Source organism: Heptranchias perlo, chromosome 6 (genome assembly GCF_035084215.1).
Source record: "Heptranchias perlo isolate sHepPer1 chromosome 6, sHepPer1.hap1, whole genome shotgun sequence".
Taxonomy (NCBI): domain Eukaryota; kingdom Metazoa; phylum Chordata; class Chondrichthyes; order Hexanchiformes; family Hexanchidae; genus Heptranchias; species Heptranchias perlo.
Window position 1 is genome coordinate 62267159 of NC_090330.1, and position 20822 is coordinate 62287980.

A 20822-nucleotide genomic window follows, 5' to 3' on the forward strand; every position below is an offset into this window, starting at 1 on the left:
ATTTCTTATGTTCTTATGTTGGATTTTGTTGTATAATCTGTAATTTAATGAGAGTGCGTCTCTTTCAGATTATGGAGGAATTGCTTGTTTAACAGAATGCATCGCAGTTGAAGATTGTCATCTTATTCTGAACTCTTTGAATATATAGTATCCTTTGCACCCATGGAAATGCTGTATAGTTATGCTGCATGTCTATTGAAGCAATGGGGGAAAAAAAGTACAGATCCACAGAATTCTGTTTCAATTAGGGTTTGTTTAACTTACTCCCAGCAACAGTGACTGAGACAGTAACTTTTAAAGAACTAGACAAGTATCTGTTTAGGGATAGGGCTGATGGTTATAGGGATAAGTATATACTGAGATGATTGCATACTCAATAGGATACAATAGTGCCTGTATTGTGGGACTGTGGAGGGGTTGGTGAACATGTTGTCTGGAGGGTGGTAGGGCAAATTGAATAGTGATAGGGCAAGTTGAATAGTGAAGTTGTGGAAATGGATGAATACTGTTTTTAAAGACCAGGAAGTTTATACAGAGCATTCCCGTATAAGATTAAATGGTTGGGAAAAGTCCATGATAAAGTAAATTGTACATGGAAGGCATGGGATAGTCGGGCTGTATGGCCTTTTTTCATTTCATGCTTGCATGTGTTCTTGTGCCTTAATTTCTTTGGTATGTGTACACTGGATCTATCAAAATAGAAGAGGGAGACAAACTTGGAGGAACAAGAGAAACAAAATGGCTCCAAATACAACAACAGCAGAAACCACATGGATACTTGTTGGATACTTTTTTAGAACATTTTTAAAAGTCTTGTGCAGTGATATTTGATGTTATAATTACAAAAAACCTGGGCAATTTATGGTACAACAATTTGTCATTTTTGGCCTACCATTTCACATTTCCATTCCTGCCAATGTGACAAATTATGTGTTTACAAAATTTGAAAGTGGGTATGAAACTGGTTTAAAATAAAAGACTCGCTGAACAGAGAGATCTGAGGGTGTATGTGCACAAATCGTTGAAAGTAGCAGGGCAGGTTGAGAAAGTGGTTAAAAAAGCATACGGGATCCTGGGCTTTATAAATAGAGGTAGAGAGTACAAAAGTATGGAAGTCATGATGAGCCTTTATTAAACATTGGTTCAACCACAACTGGAGTATTGTGTCCAGTTCTGGGTACTGCATTTAGGAAAGATGTGAAGGCCTTAGAGAGGGTGCAGAAAAGATTTACTAGAATGATTCCAGGAATAAGTATCATTCTAGTAAATTCTCAGGAATGAGGGACTTCAGTTACGTGGATAGACTGGAGAAGTTGGGGTTGTTCTCCTTGGAACAAAGAAGGTTGAGAGGTGATTTGAAAGAAGTATTCAAAATCATGAAGGGTCTAGACAGAGTAGATAGAGAGAAACTGTTCTCATTGGCAGAAGGGTCAAGGACCAGAGAACATAGATTTAAGGTGATTGGCAAAAGAACCAAAGGTGACATGAGGAAAAACTTTTAGGATCTAGAATGCACTTCCCGAGGGGATGGTGGAGGCAGATTCAATCGTGGCTTTCAAAAGGGGGCTGGATATGTACTTGAAAAGAAAAAAATTTGCAGGACTACGGGGATAGGGCAGGGGAGTGGGACTAGCTGGATTGCTCTTGCACAGAGCCGGCATGGACTCGATGGGCCTAATGGCTGCCTTCCGTGCTGTAATCTTTCTATGATTCTGTGATTATCTTCAAATATTATACTATTTAATGCTGTACCTGTGGATGCGTTAATCTCTTTGGTGAGAAAGTAGCAAAAAAAACGAATATTTTATCTAAGCATTTAAGCTAATAAATTTACTGGTGGCCACATATAAATTTCTCTCATCATTCAAAAGGCATCAGACGATTGCACAATTTTCTTGTGGCAAACTCATCAACTGAAATTCATAGTCTATATGGGACTTGCCGCATGTTCAAATTTTTTTTCTCTGTTTTATACTTGAAAGTGTTTTGCTGGCTCTGGGGTCCACAGCACGCGCTTGATTTGACTTTACAAATGTGCTTTTGGCAGGACTGGAAATATGACTGTCACACTGCATACCTGATAGTTCTGTTAACGTTTTAGATCCTCATTATCTTTTAAGAGACTCCAGTCCCTTTACCCCAAAGGGAATGTTCAATTCTACAGATCTGAGTATTACTTTTTCTTCAAGGGGCAGATTTTAATTTTCACTAGATAGAAGAGAGAACTGTAGCCCTGTGTTGTAGTTCGGGCAGAAAATCATGATGTCTATTTTGGGTTTATGGAGGCAGGATTGTGGCCACACTGACTGTTATGCCTGATGCATTTTTTTTCTCTTTACTATAGTCACATTGAACAGACAACAACATGGCAAGACCCAAGGAAACCCATGTCTGTATTAAATTCAACTACGCCTGCCAGCCCAGTGTCCATGCAGCAGAACCTAATGAACACAACGTCATCAGGTAAGCAGAGAGAAGCAGCACTGGAGAGAGAGGAGGTGGGGGGGAATGAAAGGAGAAGAAGCACTTGTAAACCCAGTTCCCAGCCTCTTTTCAAATATTATGCACTTCAATTGTCTAGACTTTGATTTGGGAGGAGGGGCAACCTTGCACAGTAGGAACAGTTGGGACAACCAGTAATGCATTTCCGACTTCACAATTTATAAGCTTACATGCTGAAGGGCTTTTTTGCCCATTTGACCTCTTTCCAGAATACCATCCTTCCTGTCTTCCCTAATTTCAGGGGTTGACACTTGGGAGTGGTGCAAGGAGAATCTAGCCTATTTACTGCTCTCACTATTTATTTAGTTTAATGGTGGGTGAGTGTGCTTAAATTTTTATGCTATGTCTATTTGAGCAGTTTTAAAAAAAACACCCAGCAGTACAGTTATTACTTTGGTCCTTCAGCACACTGTGTCTAGAGAGAGTTCTTTAATACTGGGTTAAAGTATGGTCACAGGTTTGGTAGTAGTGGGTGGAATTTAAGCCAGTGAGTATCGCATAAGAAGTGTATTGATAGAACATTTAAGAATATTAGTTTAAAGGTGCAATTTTTTCTCTAGTGTATTGATACAAATACAACAAATGGGCTTAGTGACAATAGTGGTGCTTTGACTGAGAAAACTAAACCTTTGCAAGTGCTTCATAGATTATTTCATGGACTTCATTTCTTGAATATTGTATTGTCTAGCTTTCCTTCAGCTTTCAACATTCTGGTTCTGGGACCACGTCTGTTCACTGTGTACATCAGTGATTTGGATATAGGGCTACAGGGAATGTTGTCCACATTTGCAGCCAAAATTATAATAGGAGGCATTGTAAATAATTGATGGTCAAAGGAAGGTGCAAGGGGACATTGACAAGAAGGTAGAATGGGCAAAAAAGAGGCAGATGGAATTCATTGTCAGTAAAAATGAGGTGGGACATTTTGGTGAAAAAATAAAAGTAAAAATATATTTTGAATAGAGAAAAACTCAGTGATGTGGAAGAGCAGAGGCATTTGAGGGTTCAGGTTCAGAAGACATTAAAGCCAGCATCTCAAGTGGATAAGCCCATTTAAAAAAAAATGCTGATGGAATACTGGGTTTTATGGCGAGAGATATAGGATACAAAACTCAAGATGTAATGATGAATCTATAAAACCATAGCAAGACCACAGTTGGAGTATTGTATGCAATTTTGGGCTCCACACTATAGGGAGACAATAGAGAGGGTACAGCGCAGATTGAATGCTGCTTTGTATGAAGAAATACAAATACAAAGAAAGACTTGAAATATTGGGGCTATTTTTGTTAGAACAGAGGAGATTATGGGGTGATATCAGAGGTATTTAAAATATGAAGGAATAGAATAGGTGGAACCAGACTGTTTACAGTGATTGAGGGATCTAGGAGGATGGAACACACATTTAATCTTATCTAAGAGATTTAGGACAGAGAGCAAGAGAAACATTTTTACAAAGAGGGCTGTGAGGCTGTAGAATGCACTGCCAGAGTTAGTGATTGAAGCAGAGTATATATCAATATTTAAGAATAGGTTAGATAGATGTTTGAAGGAAAAAGAGTAAAGGGATATGGGAACAGGGTGGGCACGAGGGATAAGAACTGCTGCTCGTGGCGGATATGCACCATCATGGTCTGGTTGTGGGTGGGCTGAATGAACGACCTGTTTCTATGATGTAATTTCTATGTATGTAAATCAACATTCAACCTAAAATGTTCTGAGATCTGACTTTGATTTAAAAAAAACACTGAATTTTGGTGTCTGCTTTTAATGGAAGGTTGTGGACTATGTTTATGTCTGGAAGCTTGTTTATGTGTAGATTGCCTTTATACATTTGTCTGTGCATATTGTCATTCACCTTGAAAGAACAGTGCTTAATTAACCTTTGAGTGTTGGTCTGCTGAATCAATCATGTATAATGTTTTGTGTCTGGCTCATGCTCTGTGTACTGCTCAGTTTTAAATCTTACTCAGTACCTTTTTAGTGAATGTCATCAGACAATTTATTTCACTATCGCAAGCTGATTGGCTCAAATTTCACTCACTAAAAAGCAGCCAATGGGGGAAAAAGTCTTTAAATTCACTCAATCTCTTCATTACAGAAAAGTTCATTACCTAAAAAATAACCAATGTGCAAACATCAACCGTCACAAAGGCAACTAATCAAATCCTTGAAAAATTTTCAATGTCATCCGAGCAATTGTGTTGGTTTACCACCCACAGCACTGCATATACCCGTTTTAAAAATAACATTTTATAACAAACACACACAATTTCAGCGATGAAGGAAACATTATGGAATTACCCATCAACTTACCCATTCCTTCTATCACCCAACAACTTGCTCACGGATGGCCAGATGCTGCTGTTGTAGCTCAGGCACTTTCCTGACTGCTCCTAGGCCACATGCTGAAGTTTGCCCAGGCAGAAGCAGTCTATAGAACAGCAGCCCCTCCTGGGTTCCTCCTTTTCACTCTATATATTCCTTCCTGCCCCCCACCCCCACCTTTCCCCCTTATCCTCCTTTTTTTACTGGACAGTTCTTCATCATTGGTTACCATTTCAAAAGCCTTGTTGCGGGGGTGGGAAGGATGCGAAAAACTCATACCTGTCTAAAAGGACATGTGAATTCAGTGTGCTTTGAATAGCACAGAACATCAGGAGCTGATGATAGCACTGCTAATCATTCCTGACTATTGCCGCTTTAACCTGACTTGCAACAAACTTTTTATGCAAATCTGTCAGTTTGTGGTTATGTTTGGGCCTCTGGAATACGGCTCACTTGCAGATATCAGTTGATTCAAATGAAGCTTTCCTAATAACTAGATTTTCTTCCCATGCTTCGGTAAAAATGCAGGATCCAAAATGTCAGTGCCAAGAGTACTGGGACATGATTGGGAATAGAGGCTTCTGTTAAGGGAATGTTGAAGAGTGTGGCACGAATGGAAATTGGTACAACTCGTGTTTTACAAAGAAGGTACAACACAGAAACAGGCTGTCGGCCCAACAAGTCCATGTCGGTGTTTATGCTCCACGTGGGCCTCCTTCCACCTTTCTTCATCTAACCCTATCAACATATCCTTCTATTCCATTCTCCCTTATGTATTTATCTCGCTTCCCCTTAAATGCATCTGCGCTAGTCGCCTCAGCTACTCCTTGTGGTAGTGAGTTTCCCTGCCCCCCCCCCCCCCCCCCCACGAAAAAAGTGGAAACGTTTTCTCTGTACCTACCCTATCAGGTTACCCCTCACCCTTCTTTTCTAGAGCATGATGGTATGACAACGATTTCACCAGGATGCTGCCTGGTATGAGGAAATATTAATATGAAGAAAGTTGAAAAATTGTTTTTTTTGTCAGAACAACGCTGCTTATACGATAGAAATGTTTCAAATTATGAAAGGATGGCACAGGGTAAATAGAAGCCGACTGCTTCCAGTAGTTGAGGGGTCATAAATAAAGTAGAAAAAGAACTTGCATTTATATAGCACCTTTCGTGAATTCAGGATGTCCCAAAGCCCTTTACAGCTAATGAAGCACCTTTGAAGCGTAGTCATTGTTGTAATGTAGGAAACGCAACAGCCGATTTGCATACAGCAAGCTCCCACAAGCAGCAATGTGATGATGACCAGATAATCTGTTTTTAGTGATGTTGGTTGAGGGATAAGTATTGACCAGGACACTGGGACGATCTCCCCTGCTCTTCGAAATAATGCCATGGGATCTTTTACATCCACCTGAGAAGGCAGGCGGAGCCTCGGATTAACGGCACCTCCGATGCTACAGGACTCCATCAGTACTGCACTGGAGTGTCAGCCTAGATTTTGTGCTCAAGTCCGAGGTGGTATTTCAACCCACAACCTTCTGACTCTGAGGCAAGAAATCCACCACTGAGCCATGGCTGACCAGATTAAATGTTGAGAGATTTAGAACAGGGAACAGGAGAAACTACTTCAGAGTTGTGAGGATGTGGAATTCACTTCCAGGGGTAGTGCTTGAGTCAGAAACTGTCAACATTCAAGGTTAGATTGGATAGGTGGCTGAAGGAAAGGATTGAAGGGATATGGGAACAGGATGGGTAAATGTGATCAGAACTATTCTCTAGCATGGAGGGTAAATGCGGGCAAGGACTGGTTGGGCCGAATGGCCTGTTTGTGTCATAACTTCTGTGTATGTCAATAAGAATTTAAAAATCCGAAAAGAAAAGGAGGGGGAAGAGAAACACTCAAAAGTTAACCTAATATTACTGGATAATGCTGTTCCATTTTCCAGTTGCTTTCATGCTGGAATAGAGAAAACTTTACTTATGGAAACACTATGCTCCTATGCTCAATTTCAACTCCACCTTCTATCCTAGCATAAAACATAGTTATTCACTGTGGCATCAATAGTAGTTTTTTAATAAATTTATTCTTTGGATGTGGGCATTGCTAAAAAGTCTGACATATATTGCCCATCCCTAGTTACCCTTAGAAGGTGGTAGTGGTCCTTTTTGAACTGCTATTTGAGCTTCCTTTCTTGACACCTCACACTGGGACTGGCTGTCTAGACTGAAAGGTTTGCATGTTCACAAATACTTCAGGTTCATGAAATATTTATGGCCCCTAGTTCTGGTCTCCCTCGCAAGTGGAAACATCATCTCTACGTCTACCCTATCAAACCCTTTCGTAATCTTAAAGACCTCTATCAGGTCACCCCTCAGTCTTTTTTCTAGAGAAAAGAGCCCCAGTCTATTCAATCTTTTCTGATTGGTATAACCTCTCATTTCTGGTACCATCCTAGTAAATCATTTTTGCTCCTTCTCCAGTGCCTCCATATCCTTTTTATAGTGAGGAGATCCGCAGTACTCCCAAATGTGGTGTAACCAAGGTTCAGTTCAAGTTTAGCATAACTTCTCTGCTTTCCAATTCTATCCTTCTAGAAATGAACCCCAGGGCTCGGTTTGCTCTTTTTATGGTCTTATTAACCCTCATTGCTACTTTTAGTGATTCGTGTATCTCTACCCTGTTTAGACTCTTATTTTCCAAGGAGTGTGTGGCCTCCTTATTATTCCTACCAAAATGTACCACCTCACACTTGTCTATATTGAAATTCATTTGCCAATTACATGCCCATTCTGTAAGTTTATTAATGTCTTCCTGTATTTATCGCAGTCCTCCTTAATATTAACTAAACCTCCCCAATTTGGTGTCACCCACAAATTTTGAAATTGTAATTCCGATTCCTGAGTCCAAATTGTTTATGTATGTGGTGAACAACAGCACCGATCTATGTGGAACACCACTTCCCACTTTTTGCCAGTCTGAGTATCAACCTTTAACCCTACTCTCTGTTTCGTAGCCAGCTTGCTATCCATTCTGCTACTTTTCCCCTGACTCCATGTGCTCTGACAGTGGTCATAAGTCTTGTGATTTTCAAATAAAACAGTTGGACTATAACCTGGTGTTGTAAGATTCCTTACATTTGTCATAAGTCTACTATGCGGTACCTTATCAAAGGCCTTTTCAAAATCCAAATATATTACATCTAGTGCAATGCCCTTGTGTACACTTTCTGTTACTACTTTAAACAATTCAGTAAGTTTGGTCAAGCATGACCTTCCTTTTTGAAATCCGTGCTGACTATTCTTGATTATATTTTCGGTTTCTAGATATTTCTCTGTTACATCTTTGAGTATGAATTCTGTTAACTTAACGTTGGTGGTAGAAGAGATAATTGGTCTATAATTCCCTGGACTTGCTCTATATCCTTTTTTAAATGTAGGAATCACATTAGCTGTCTGCCAGTCCTCTGGCAATATTCCCTTTTCTAATGAATTTTTATCTTTACGTAATAGTGCCTCTGCTGTCTCTTCCCTAACTTCTTTTAGTATGCGTGGATGCAATCCATCAGGACCTGGGGTTTTAGTTTTCTACTGTTTTATGCAAAATAATGTACGGGAACTATATAGGAACTTATAAATACAAAGGTCAGTAAGGAATCTCAAAATACTGCATCACAATTTTCAATGTTTGGGTGCTGGAGGGAGACAACAGAATTCTGTCACGTAATGTTGAGTGGAACCCCACTCACATTAATGTCACATAATGTTACGCTCACAACGCCAACCTACAGGCGCACAAACATTAGGTGTGTGTGTGGATACTAAAGATATTTCTCCTTCCCTGATGGTTGTTCCATGCCTCAGTGCCCTTACCTCCCCCACCACTGATCTGAATACCCTTTCCATATCCCCTTGCCGCAGCCTTCTCCTATTTGAATCCTCACCTTTCCCCTTCCCCAGATTCCCCACCCTCCAACCCTGCTTGATTTGAAAAATTCAAATTGTTGTTGACTGCTCATGTACAATGCCAAGGAAGATTGACTTATATAAAGAAGGAGGCGGTGTGCGGAAAGGAGTGCTGAGGAAGATCAGTGGGCATAGGGGAACAGCCAGCCACCGAAGAAGGGAAATACAGGCAGTGGTAGGGGGTTGTTATGGATACAAAATGCAGTTGGGCAGGTTCTTGTAATAGAAGAAATGGAGCTAGGTAGAGATAATGGTCAATTTTAGCACCCGCAATCGGGTGCGTTCCTGGCGGGGGGGGGGGGGGGGCCACAAAAATCGGCGATTTCCGGGGCGGGTCGGAAGTCCAGCTCCATCCCGCCCACTTCCGGGTTTCCCACAGACGCGCTGACATGCGCGCGCAGCCCCCGCATGTGGGACTCCCGCCGGCAATTAAAGCCGGCGGGGTGCCACTTAAGGTATTTATTTTGGTATTTCAGGTCGTTTAGAGACCTGATCAATGAGATATTTTAGGATGGGTGGGATTTTACAAACAACTGGGACTGTTTCCTGTACTGGGGGAAACACTCCCAGTTCAAATGGACGTGTTGCAGCCATCAGCCTGTGGCAGCTGCAAAGGTCCATTTGACAGGTGGTGGGGGGAGACCCTCACTCATTGCAGGAGGCCACTCTGTCACTTTGGACAAATTTTGGCCTCCACCACCCTCCTCCTAACAATAAAATTCACCAACTTGCACACTTACCCCGGTGTCCAGACACATGTACCTACCTTGCGGACCCCCTCAAATGTACATCTTCAGGATGGGGGCCGCCGTAGCTGCAGTCATGACCTCCTTGGAGGGCGAACAGCATCACCAGCCTCGCCAGCCGCGCCGTCTACCTCTAGTGCGTGGAGCTCCACAACTCAGTGCTGTGACACATCCACCTGCACAGCAGGAGGGAGGGCAACCGCAGAGAGAGATGCGTCGCAGAGGGCACTACCCTCGCCACAGAGTCCACAGACCGAGGTTCAGCTTCCTGGACCTCTCTGAGCAGCAGTGCACACGGAGGCTCAGAGTCACTCGACATGTAGTCGTAGACATCTGCAGCCTCCTTCATGCTGAGCTGCTCCCGGCTGGCCTGAGCACCATCTTCTTACCTGTCGCTGTCAAAGTCCCAGTGCCCTCAACAACTTCTCCTCCGCATCCTTCCAGGGTGCCACCGGGGACATCGCCAACGTCTCTGTCGTCTGCACAAAAGAGCCCTGCAAATACACCTACACCCACTCTGCAGTGACACAATGGGTGGCATCAGTTGTGGGTCTTCATTGTGATCCTCAGGAAAGGGCATTATTGCACAAACCAGACAAGATTCGTAAAGACGTGACAGTAGTGGTGCCAATATAATATGTGATATGAGTTGCTCAGAAATTAAATATAAGTAACAACCATGACAAACCCTCAAACACCCTTGTGCATCCCCTTCATGCTCACGACACGTTTGCCTTACGCTGCCTACTGCACATATGTGATGCATGCCCTGTGGCTGCAGCACAGGTAGTGGCAGGTTGAGTGAGGCTGACTGTGAAAGAGATGCATAAGAGGGTGAGTATGAGATAGAGCCATGAGATTGTATGAGGATTGGGTTGAGTGGTAGTGGTGGGATGAGTACTGGCAAGGTGAGTAAGTGCAGGTAAGATGAGGATGAGGTTTGAGTGGATGTGAGGGGTGATGTGACAGAGTAGTGTTGGCAGTGCAGAAGGAGATGTGGGGTGGGGGCGGTGATGTGGCAGACGGAGTGTAGGGGAATGAGTAAGTGTACTCACTTTGGCTGACCTACTTAGGTCATTGGAGCGCCTCCTGCTCTGTATGCAGGAGCGCGATATGTTGGTGGTGCAGGTAATCTCCTCTGCCACCTCGAGCCAGGCCTTGGTGGCAGAGGCAGGCCGCTTCCTCCCGCCCGCAGGGGGGAAGATTTCTGTCCTCCCCCCTCCTCCTCGCCTCATCCAATGATACCTGGAGTGAGGCATCATTAAACCTGGGAGCAGCCTTCCCCCTGGGCTGCTCCATGCTGTAATTTTTCCTATTTCTTGCAGCATCAGTCAGTGGAGGACTGCCCCTTTAAATAGAGCGCCTCCAGCTGACAGACCTTACTGCGCATGCGCAGTCTGCCCGCCGCGCAGCTCGGCAGTGGGGAACCCGGAACAAGAGGCAAGTGGATCCAATCAGCCTGCGATCGTGCGCGGGGCACACTGATTTCACCGGGCGCGTTACCCACTCGCCCCCCCCCCCCCCCCCCCCCCCGCCATGGTAATATCAGGCCCAATGTGTGAGGGTGAACTGTAGCCAGTAGGGAGAAGGGCAGTGACCGCTAGCACATGAGATGGGATGAGAAATGTAGCCTGCGGGGGGAAAAGGTTGGGGAGACGCAGCTATTTGTCAACGAATGGGAATTTGACTTAGTTGGGGGGGGGGGGGAATGAATGCAATCCATTACTTGCTGCTCAGTGGGGGAGGGGGGAATAATTTCTGACTGGAGGGAGGGAGTCTAGGTCCAAGGCAGAAGTTGGGGTGCTTGCTTATCAAGTGGGTGCAGGAAACTTTCCCATTTTACTTTGGTAGTTTTGCTCAGATGCTGGGACTTCAACTGGTGCTGCAGGAATTCTTGATATTCGCCAGCTACAGGATTCACTGAGTTGTGGCCGTCGTCCTGAGTTTTTGTGGGTTCTCTATTTTGTTTCTTTTTTCTGGGGTGGGTTGAAGAAACGGACCACAAATTTGCGCAATGAGAAGGGGTCGAAATCTTGTTCATGGGGGTGGAGTGAATAGTGCTTAGCATGGGGTGTGGTGGGCTATGGTGAAAACTGCCTGAGTGTGTGTGTGTGTGTGGGGGGTGGGGGGGGGGGTTTGAAAGAAGGGGGAGGGAGGGAAGCGGCTCTACCACTCGGATGGGAGCTGTTTACTCGGCCTCAGCATTTCCGTCCATTTACAATAGTTTCCTCTGACGATTGGCTTTGTCAAGCATCTAAAATCCACTGCTTTTCATTTTCTGCATTTTTCCATCAGGCCTCTATTTCTTGCTCAGCTGTGTGTGGGGGCGCGGTAACGGGGTGAAAACTTGTTCAGCGCAGGTGGGGGGGTGTGCAAATACTTGCTCAGTGGGGAAGGATTCGGATGGTTTGTTGATTTTGGCAAGTGCATACCTGTTGTAGAGGGCGCCTTTAAAGAACATTGGCACTTCTCAAATTCATATATTTTAAGTGCTCCTTGCCCATCCAGTATCCTGAAGTACTGCTTTCCTACCTGTCTGCCCTGTATCCTGATGTGCTTCTAAGCTGTGGAGGTTACATCATCACTCAAATTAGAGTGAGGCCAAGTGCAGCAGGAGCCCCCACAAAGTTGAATTTAAAACACAAAATACCTTTGTGGTGCATAGCCTGAGCCAGGGAAACAGTTCGTACAACTCCGCATTCCCTGATTGGGCCTTCCACCTCCACCTTGTTATGCAGAACATCTACTTTCCAATTTTCCAGCTTATGCTCTGCTGTGCTTCAAGTCATCTTTTCCTGCCCCATCTTTTTGAGTGGCAAACGCTGGCCAGAATCTTCCACTGCTGTGTTACCTTCTTCTCCTTTATTTCTGGTATTCTGGAGCAGTTCTGAAAAGTTTGGAATCATCCTTGTATGTAGCTTCAATCAAATCTCCCGAAACACTCCCCAACCAGCTTTTCCTCTCTTTTCCCCATCTTCTCCCCACCAATACTCCTACATCCCATCTATTTTCTGTTCCTGGACCCCAACAACCCTCAAGTTGGTTACCCAACTTTGGCCCCACTCCTTGCCACAGATCCTGCCATGTTCGACCACATCCCATCCAACATGTCGTGTTCAAGGTGACATATCCTACTTAAATGATTTAATTGACCTCATTCTGTAGTGATTGCATATCAACAGGATAAATCACACATCTGTGCTTGGCAGCATATAAATGTGCTATGACCTCAAACTGGCCTACTTCCACAGGACTACCAAATGCTTTACCCCTCACTATTAAACTTTTGCTTTTCATCCATGAATAGCACCATCATTTGGATGTTTATATTCTAACGAGGTACAAAATAGATTTTTGAACTGAAATTTGTGTACATATATGTACTAATACTTTTGATTTTAAAACTGCAGATTGTGTGCTGTACAATCTAATGCAAAATTTAGGTGAGGTTAAGAAATCTGTATTCTTCCTCTGAGGTAACCACAGGGTGGAGGAGAGGGGATTTCTTGTATATGCTAAGTATAGCCAAATTGTAAGCTCATTCTTCATAAATATGTTTGCAATTTTGCTTCACTTAGTTCTCAGAGAAAAACCTTCCCTTCCCTTTTGGCAGTTTTAAGAGGGGTTGAACTGCACTGTCAAAACTTAACCTGATAATCAAGGATAGATGCAGCTTCAAAACTATTGATATTTTGTATAGATATTTACTAAAATACTTCTGGCTATACCTAAAATGTTTTCTTTTTGTTCAGTAGTGGGTATTGCCATTGGTTTACAGTGACTGGCCTAGATTTTCTAGTCCAGAATGGCTATAAACTAGTATGTAGCTGTAAGGAGTCGCACAACACCAGGTTATAGTCCAACAGCTTTATTTGAAATCACAAGCTTTCGGAGCTTTGCTTCTTCATCAGGTGAGTGAAGGGTTCCATAAAGGCACAGCATATATAGTCAGAGAACAATGCCTGGTGATTACAGATAATCTTTCTAACTGCCCTTTATCACACCTTGGCAGAGAGATAATCACAGCAATCAAAGGAGTGGATGGTGTTCAGACAGGTTAGTCAGGGAAACATTACATCCAAGAATACTGAATACACAAGGGGTCAAATTACAAAGACAGAGAGAGAGAGAAGTTGTATTAAAAACAGATAACTTTTTTTCGCTGGTGGGGTTACATGTAGCGTGACATGAACCCAAGATCCCGGTTGAGGCTGTCCTCATGGGTGCGGAACTTGGCTATCAATTTCTGCTCGACGATTTTGCGTTGTCGTGTGTCTCGAAGGCCGCCTTAGAGAACGCTTACCCGAAGATCGGAGGCTGAATGTCCTTGACTGCTGAAGTGTTCCCCAACTGGGAGGGAACCCTCCTGTCTGGCGATTGTTGCGCGGTGTCCGTTCATCCGTTGTCGCAGTGTCTGCACGGTCTCGCCAATGTACCATGCTCCGGGGCATCCTTTCCTGCAACGTATGAGGTAGACAACGTTGGCCGAGTCACAGGAGTATGAACCATGTACCTGGTGGGTGATGTCCTCTCGTGTGATGGTGGTATCTGTGTCGATGATCTGGCATGTCTTGCAGAGGTTGCCGTGGCAGGGTTGTGTGGTGTCGTGGACGCTGTTCTCCTGAAAGCTTGTGATTTCAAAAGCTTGTGAGCAAAGCTCCGAAAGCTTGTGATTTCAAATAAAGCTGTTGGACTATAACCTGGTGTTGTGCGACTCCTTACATTTAGCCACCCCAGTCCATCACCAGCATCTCCACATCATGGCTAGTATATAGCTGGCCAGAGGTGTAATGTGCCGACTGCATCTTCTGTGGTCAGCTCATTAGCATAATTATTCATGGCTTCATGTGCGACTTTGCCCTTGTGCAGGGTGGTTGGGTGACTGGAAAATTGCTTTTCAGGTGAAGTTTAAAGGGATGCAGACACGTGAAGGAATTCTTTACAGTCTTTGAAATGACTCAAAAGACATCTCAACCTGTTGGCAGTTTTGCCAGTGCTGAAGGCAGGGAAAGGAAATAATGGGTGTAAATTAAGTGAAAGAATAAGTGAAGTGAATGCCTGAAACTAAGTTTGCAAATACGCGTTGGAGCAACCTATCACCCAGTTTAATGACTGGTGAAGTGGAGTTGGTGAGGTATGAGATAGTTGCAAAGAAGACAATCCTGTTTTCCATTCTAGGGCATTATCTGCATAAGTTAGCATTGTAGCATGCCTGGAGAGAGGTGGAAGCAGCTTTGAGGCCACAGTTGATCCTTGCTGTCACTGGCTGTGCCAACTTTTTGGTGTATTTTAGCTGCGAGTGTCGTTGCAGCAGATGGCACAACTCTGCATCTGGCCTTCTACTGACCTGGAACCCCTGTGAAGTCAGCTGCCCACTGTTATTCCCTAGTAGGTCCGCCAAAGCCTACAGAAATAGTTAGCCACCAATCAAGCTCTGCTAGCTGCTGATCAACCTGGCGTGCCTCCTTTCATCCCATATCACTTAAAACATGACTTACTGTAATTTGTGTACTTTGGAAGAGCCTTCAGCATCAAACAGTCGTCAGGCTTTTACATATCACATTCGGACCGTCGGGTCTGCTGTCAGGGCCTCTTTACGGAATTGGAGCTTCCGCTTTTACTAATTCTCTGACAAGGTGGAGGAATGTGCACCTCTGTCTGTAGATGCGAGTGTGTAGAGAACACCTCCAATGTAGCCAGACCTGCCTGGTATCAGTCTATTAGCTCTCTTCATCCTCCAAAAATGTTGGTTGCGTTATAATTGCCATGATGTCTCCTGACCACCCAAAACAATAGTAGAGCAAGAAATAAGGTTGAAAGTGAGCTGGAAATGCTGATAGCGATCTCCAGGTAGCACTCCTTCCATAGATGTGTTTAGTAACTCTGGATGTAGGCTTTCTGGGCAGGAAGTCTGGAATATCATTTCCTCTAAATTACACCATGGGGATTTCAATATAAGAAAAGTAAGCTCCCCCTGGAGCATCCTGCCCACTAACTCTGAACTGGAAAGATGCTAAAGCACTAATTGGGTATAGATCCACCACTACATATATCGCCCAATTTTCCAATTGGTTTACTCAATTTACACCTGATTATCAGGCAGACCTGATCAGAAAATTTAAGCTAAGTCAAATTCTATTATTATTCTAGGATTTTTTAATGTACTATTCTTCTGGAGCTTGCATGCCATAATTGTGTCTATTTTTAAAAGAAACAGAAAAACATTGGCCTTGTTGTTCAGGGGATCTGTGGCACATAACGTGGAGTAGAATCATAGAATTTGCAACATATTTATAGTCCATTGGGCTAGCTCTTCAACTGGAGCTGTTTACTCTGAGGCTATTTCCCTACTTTTCCCTGCATCCTTTTGCATATTCTTTTTCAAATACTTGCTAATTCCATTTTAAAAGATGTTCTATTCTCTGCCTTGATAACCACTTGAAGTACACATTTCAGGATTTAAAAGCTTAAATAATTTCTTCTAATGTATCCCCTCATTATTGTGATAACTTATGTCCATGCCCCCTTGTTAGTGATTAATCAACCAATGGAAGCAATCTTTTACTGTTTATACTCTGAAGACCTTTCAGAATTTTGAAATCCTCTGTTAGACCCCCCTAAGCTTCTCTGTCCCATTGGAAAAAAAAAACAATTTTGAGGGGCTTTCTTCATACCAGGAACAAAAGTTTTGGTTATCATTCTCTCAGGTCTTTACTGTAACTATTACCAAGGCCCTAATATTCTTCCTATAATGGAGTTCCCAGAACTGCATGCAATACCTCCACTGAACCATACAGACCAGAAACATCCCTGGTGTGCAGTGACTTAGTTGATCTTTGAGAGCTGCATCTGCAGTTTGCCTTCATGTCCATGGGCTTTGGAGGTGTAAAATTAGACGTGGTTCCCACTCTTCAATGCTGTCCAGTGATCCCTAAAAGTGTGGTTACCTGAGCACTGGATCAGTTTTGCTATGATGTTTCCACTGGCAGGAGGATGGGTAACCAGAGGACACAGGTTTAAGATAATTGGCAAAAAATCCAGGGAGGAAATGAGAATTTTTTTTTGCTGGGAGTTGTTACAATCTGGAATGCACTGCCTGAAAGGGAGGTGGAAGCAGATTCAATAGTAACTTTCAAAAGGGAATTCGATATACACTTAAAAAGGAGAAATTTACTGGGCTATGGAGAAAGAGCAGGGGAGTGAGACTAATTCGATAGCCCTTAAGAGCCAGCACATACACGATGGGCTGAATGGTCTCCTGTGCTGTATGATTCTGTGTCCCCAATGGTCAAATAGCCTGCCAAAGCTTGCTGTTTGAGCTCATACAGGGAGAATAACCACTTGGGTGAGGTACCGGAGGGCTGTGCCCATAGTCCAGGATGATTCACTGCCTTCAAGAGAGATGGGGAGATAATTAGAAAAGGGGAGGGAGAAATTAGTTTACATTTTTTTTTAAAAAGGTAAAAATGAGCATGACAAAATATGTTTACAACGTCTCCCTAATGTGTTCCCATTTATAGAACATCAGTGTTAGTGCTTCATAATTATCTGTTCCTCCATTTCAATTTGAGGCGACATTTAAAAGTAATCAAAGCCATTGAATATTAGATGTTTGCATGAAGAATCGAGTTTAGACAAGCCCAAGGGAGAGTGGCAAGTTGGATCCAAAATTGGCTCAGTGGCAGGAAGCAAAGGGTAATGGTTGATGAGTGTTTTTGTGACTGGAAGGCTGTTTCCTGTGGGATTCCGCAGGGCTCAGTATTAGGTCCCTTGCTTTTTGTGATATACATTAATGATTTGGACTTAAATATAGGGGGCATGATTAAGAAGTTTGCAGATGATACAAAAATGTGTGGTTGATAGTGAGGATGAAAGCTGTAGACTGCAGGAAGACATCAATGGACTGGTCAGGAGAGCAGAAAAGTGGCAAATGGAATTCAATCTGGAGAAGTGTGAGGTAATGCATTTAGGGAGGGCAAACAAGGCAAGGGAGTATACAATAAATTGGAGGTTACTGAGAGGTGTAGAGGAAGTGAGGGACCTTGGCGTGCATGTACACAGATCCCTGAAGGTAGCAGGACAGGTAGATAAGGTGGTTAAGAAGGCATATGGAATACTTTCCTTTATTAACCGAGGCATAGAATATAAGAACAGGGAGGTTATGCTGGAACTGTATAAAACACTAGTTAGGCCACAGCTTGAGTACTGTGTACAGTTCTGGTCACATTACAGGAAAGATGTGATTGCACTGGAGAGGGTACAGTGGAGATTTGCGAGGATGTTGCCAGGACTGGAGAATTTTAGCCATGAGGAAAGATTGGATAGGCTGGGGTTGTTCGCTTTGGAACAGAGGAGGCTGAGGGGTGATTTAATTGAGGTGTACAAAATTATGAGGTGCCTAGATAGAGTGGATAGGAAGGACCTATTTCCCTTAGCAGAGAGGTCAATAACCAGGGGGCATAGATTTAAAGTGATTGGTAGAAGGATTAGAGGGGAGCTGAGGAAAATCTTTTTCACCCAGAGTGTGGTGGGGGTCTGGAACTCACTGCCTGAAAGGGTGGTAGAGGCAGAAACTCTCAACTCATTTGAAAAGTATCTGAATGTGCACCTGAAATGCCGTACCCTACAGGGCTATGGACCAAGTGCTGGAAAGTGGGATTAGGCTGGGGGCTCATTTTTCGGCCGGCGCAGACACAATGGGCCGAATGGCCTCCCTCTGTGCTGTAAATTTTCTATGATTCTATGTACAAGAAAGATTGCCATGCCATTTAAAAAAAAAATATGCACACATTGTATAATGAAACATTTTGAGTTACTATATATATGAGTGTGTGTGGTGCTAGTTACAAAATCTGGCATGGTGAAGTGAACCTGTGCTTCTACGTGCTTTATCTGGGCAGTATTTCTATTTTTTCATAAGATGCTTATGATGGCTGTCAAAGAGTGGCAGGATATAGGTTTATGCCTATCGTATTCCTCACAGGACCTCAACTGTGTTGCTATGAAGAGACCAGTTAGTTCCCTCCTGGTTATAAAAGAAAATTGAGATTGACCATGGGCTGTTCTCCCAGCTCCAAGGAACTTGATTCAGAATGTTGCGTTTTATGAAGTGTTTTTAGAGTAAGTCAGTTGGAGGTGAAGTTTTTATATATTTCAATAAAAACTTGCAGCTATCCCTATGGTCCCAGTGAGTTCATCCAATGAGGTACTCAGCCAGAGGATCCCAGGTTTGATTCTCAGCATTATCAGCTGATTTGAGCTGAGTGACAGTAGTAGTGCTAGAATTGGCCTCAGCACCCATGGATTAGGGAGGGACAAATCTGTCTTGCTCCTTATCGCCATCCAGTGGATTCTGTTGCAAAGTGCATGTCTGGATGTCAGGTGAGGATATATAATTGGCTAAATTTGATGCCCCTACAGTGAAGTAACCTTCTGGCACTCGTTGTGTAGGCTCATGCATTTAAGTTGAGCAAAGTACGAGGGCAACCTCTGGAACTATACCCCAGCATGGTTCATCCATTTCAGGAGAGAACATTTGCAAGAAAAACAAATTTCAACTGTTGAAAAATTAATTTTCATGTGGGAAGAGCTGCATTTTTTTTAATATAGGTAAATTTGCACTTAGCAACTGAATAGGAAAGTCCTTCCAATAATTTGTTGACATCTGATCAATTTTAACTTTTTGCACATCTGACTGAGGTGTATATCTGTATATGTGTATGTATATATGTGTGCGTGTGCGGTGTGCGCGTGCGTGTATGTTTACGTGTATGTATGTGTACGTATGTATGTATGTGTCTCCACACCTTAGAACATCCACGTTTAAAATGGGCAGTCGATTTTATCGACCAAAAATCAATAACCATAATGCAAATAGATAAATGTCAATTTCAAAGTTGCCGGTTATAGCCTCTTAAGTGCTCCATTTAATTTGGGCAGTAACAGCTGTATTAAGGCTCTCTGACAATTTAATGAATTGTTATCTTCCTTTCCCATACTAATCATTGTGGAACTTTATTTCAATTAAACTCGAAAGAAGGTGGTGTCTGAGCAACAAATGGTTCCAAAAACCTGTAATGGGATCGTGCCAGTGGACCTAGTTACTGGCTGTTCCATAGTTACAGCCCAAAACTACAGATTGAAGATAATCTACTCCATTTTAGAGTCAGTTTCTCCAAATGGAGTAATTTAGGCTCAGATTAACAACCTGCCCAGATCTGATTCTTTAAAAGCGAAATAGAGAAACTAGAACTAACAGGTCGGGCCGAATGGCCGCCTTCTGTGCTGTAACCGTTCTATGATTCTAGGTCACTTCTGGAGCTCAAATCTGTTGCACAGAAATTCAGTCAGACTGACTGGTGGATTGTGAAGGCGTGTGTATGTTTGATGATAAATCTGTGCAGTCATTGGCCAAAGAATGGACCTTAAGAAAGCATAAATGTTTCTGTGAATATTATTCCAATTGACTTTTTGAATATTGTAAAGGGAATTAACATAACTGATCTTTGATTCATTAAGATTGGTCACTCAGCAAAAAAGGAAAGGAATGGAGGATTTTTACATGCATATTATAGTGCTACCCCATTATACTGGCCATTGCATTTAGCGGGCACATCGTGTTCCCACAAATGCACCCACTATAAGCAGTGAGGACTATAATACAATGATGCCATGTAAAACTTGCTACGCAGGTTCTGCTTCAGATAAAACCTTGTGGGAAAATTAGATCAAGATGAATTTCTACGTCCACTCCAGGCTAAAAGTGCTTCAGAATCACCCCAGTCCCCAAGATGGTGGAATTCCAGTAGGATTCTGAAACTAGATTTTCCACTGATTCACTATGAATGGAAAAAGAAAAACCTAACCCCACTGTTGTGTGTAATGTGTCTCTGGCACTATATATGTGTGTTTGTGTATATATATTTTATATCATGTACACATTTGGAGACCTCTACTTCTCCAATTCTCTCCTTTCCTGCTGCAGGCATTGCCTGGCGTATGTTCCGTGACACTGGGTGTCCTCTTGTATTTTGTTAATTATATTATTAATGTGTGAACTCTGATAATGAGTGTTGGCAAGTCTAATGGGGCATCCCAACTACACCCAATCTGATTCTCCTATATCCACACATCCATATTCAAATAGGGATAATTGGATAGCAATCTAACCTCTCCCTCCCTATGCTGGGGCACTGAGGTCAATTGTAGGGACTTTATTGCCACTCAGGCTGCAATCGTCTAACTCAGTCCAGGCTAAGGATTGAATGTGAGATTCTTGATTTGTACAATT

At 43.0% G+C, this 20822-nt stretch overlaps 1 protein-coding gene across 2 annotated transcripts in view; it reads left to right on the forward strand.

The window, feature by feature from the left end:
* Positions 1-20822, forward strand: part of yap1 (Yes1 associated transcriptional regulator) — a 131208-nt gene that overhangs the window by 69798 nt on the left and 40588 nt on the right. For both annotated transcript variants that reach the window (XM_067986397.1, XM_067986396.1), the window contains exon 2: positions 2345-2463. In XM_067986397.1, the coding sequence (XP_067842498.1) occupies positions 2345-2463 (119 nt within the window). The remainder of the gene's footprint in view (positions 1-2344; positions 2464-20822) is intronic.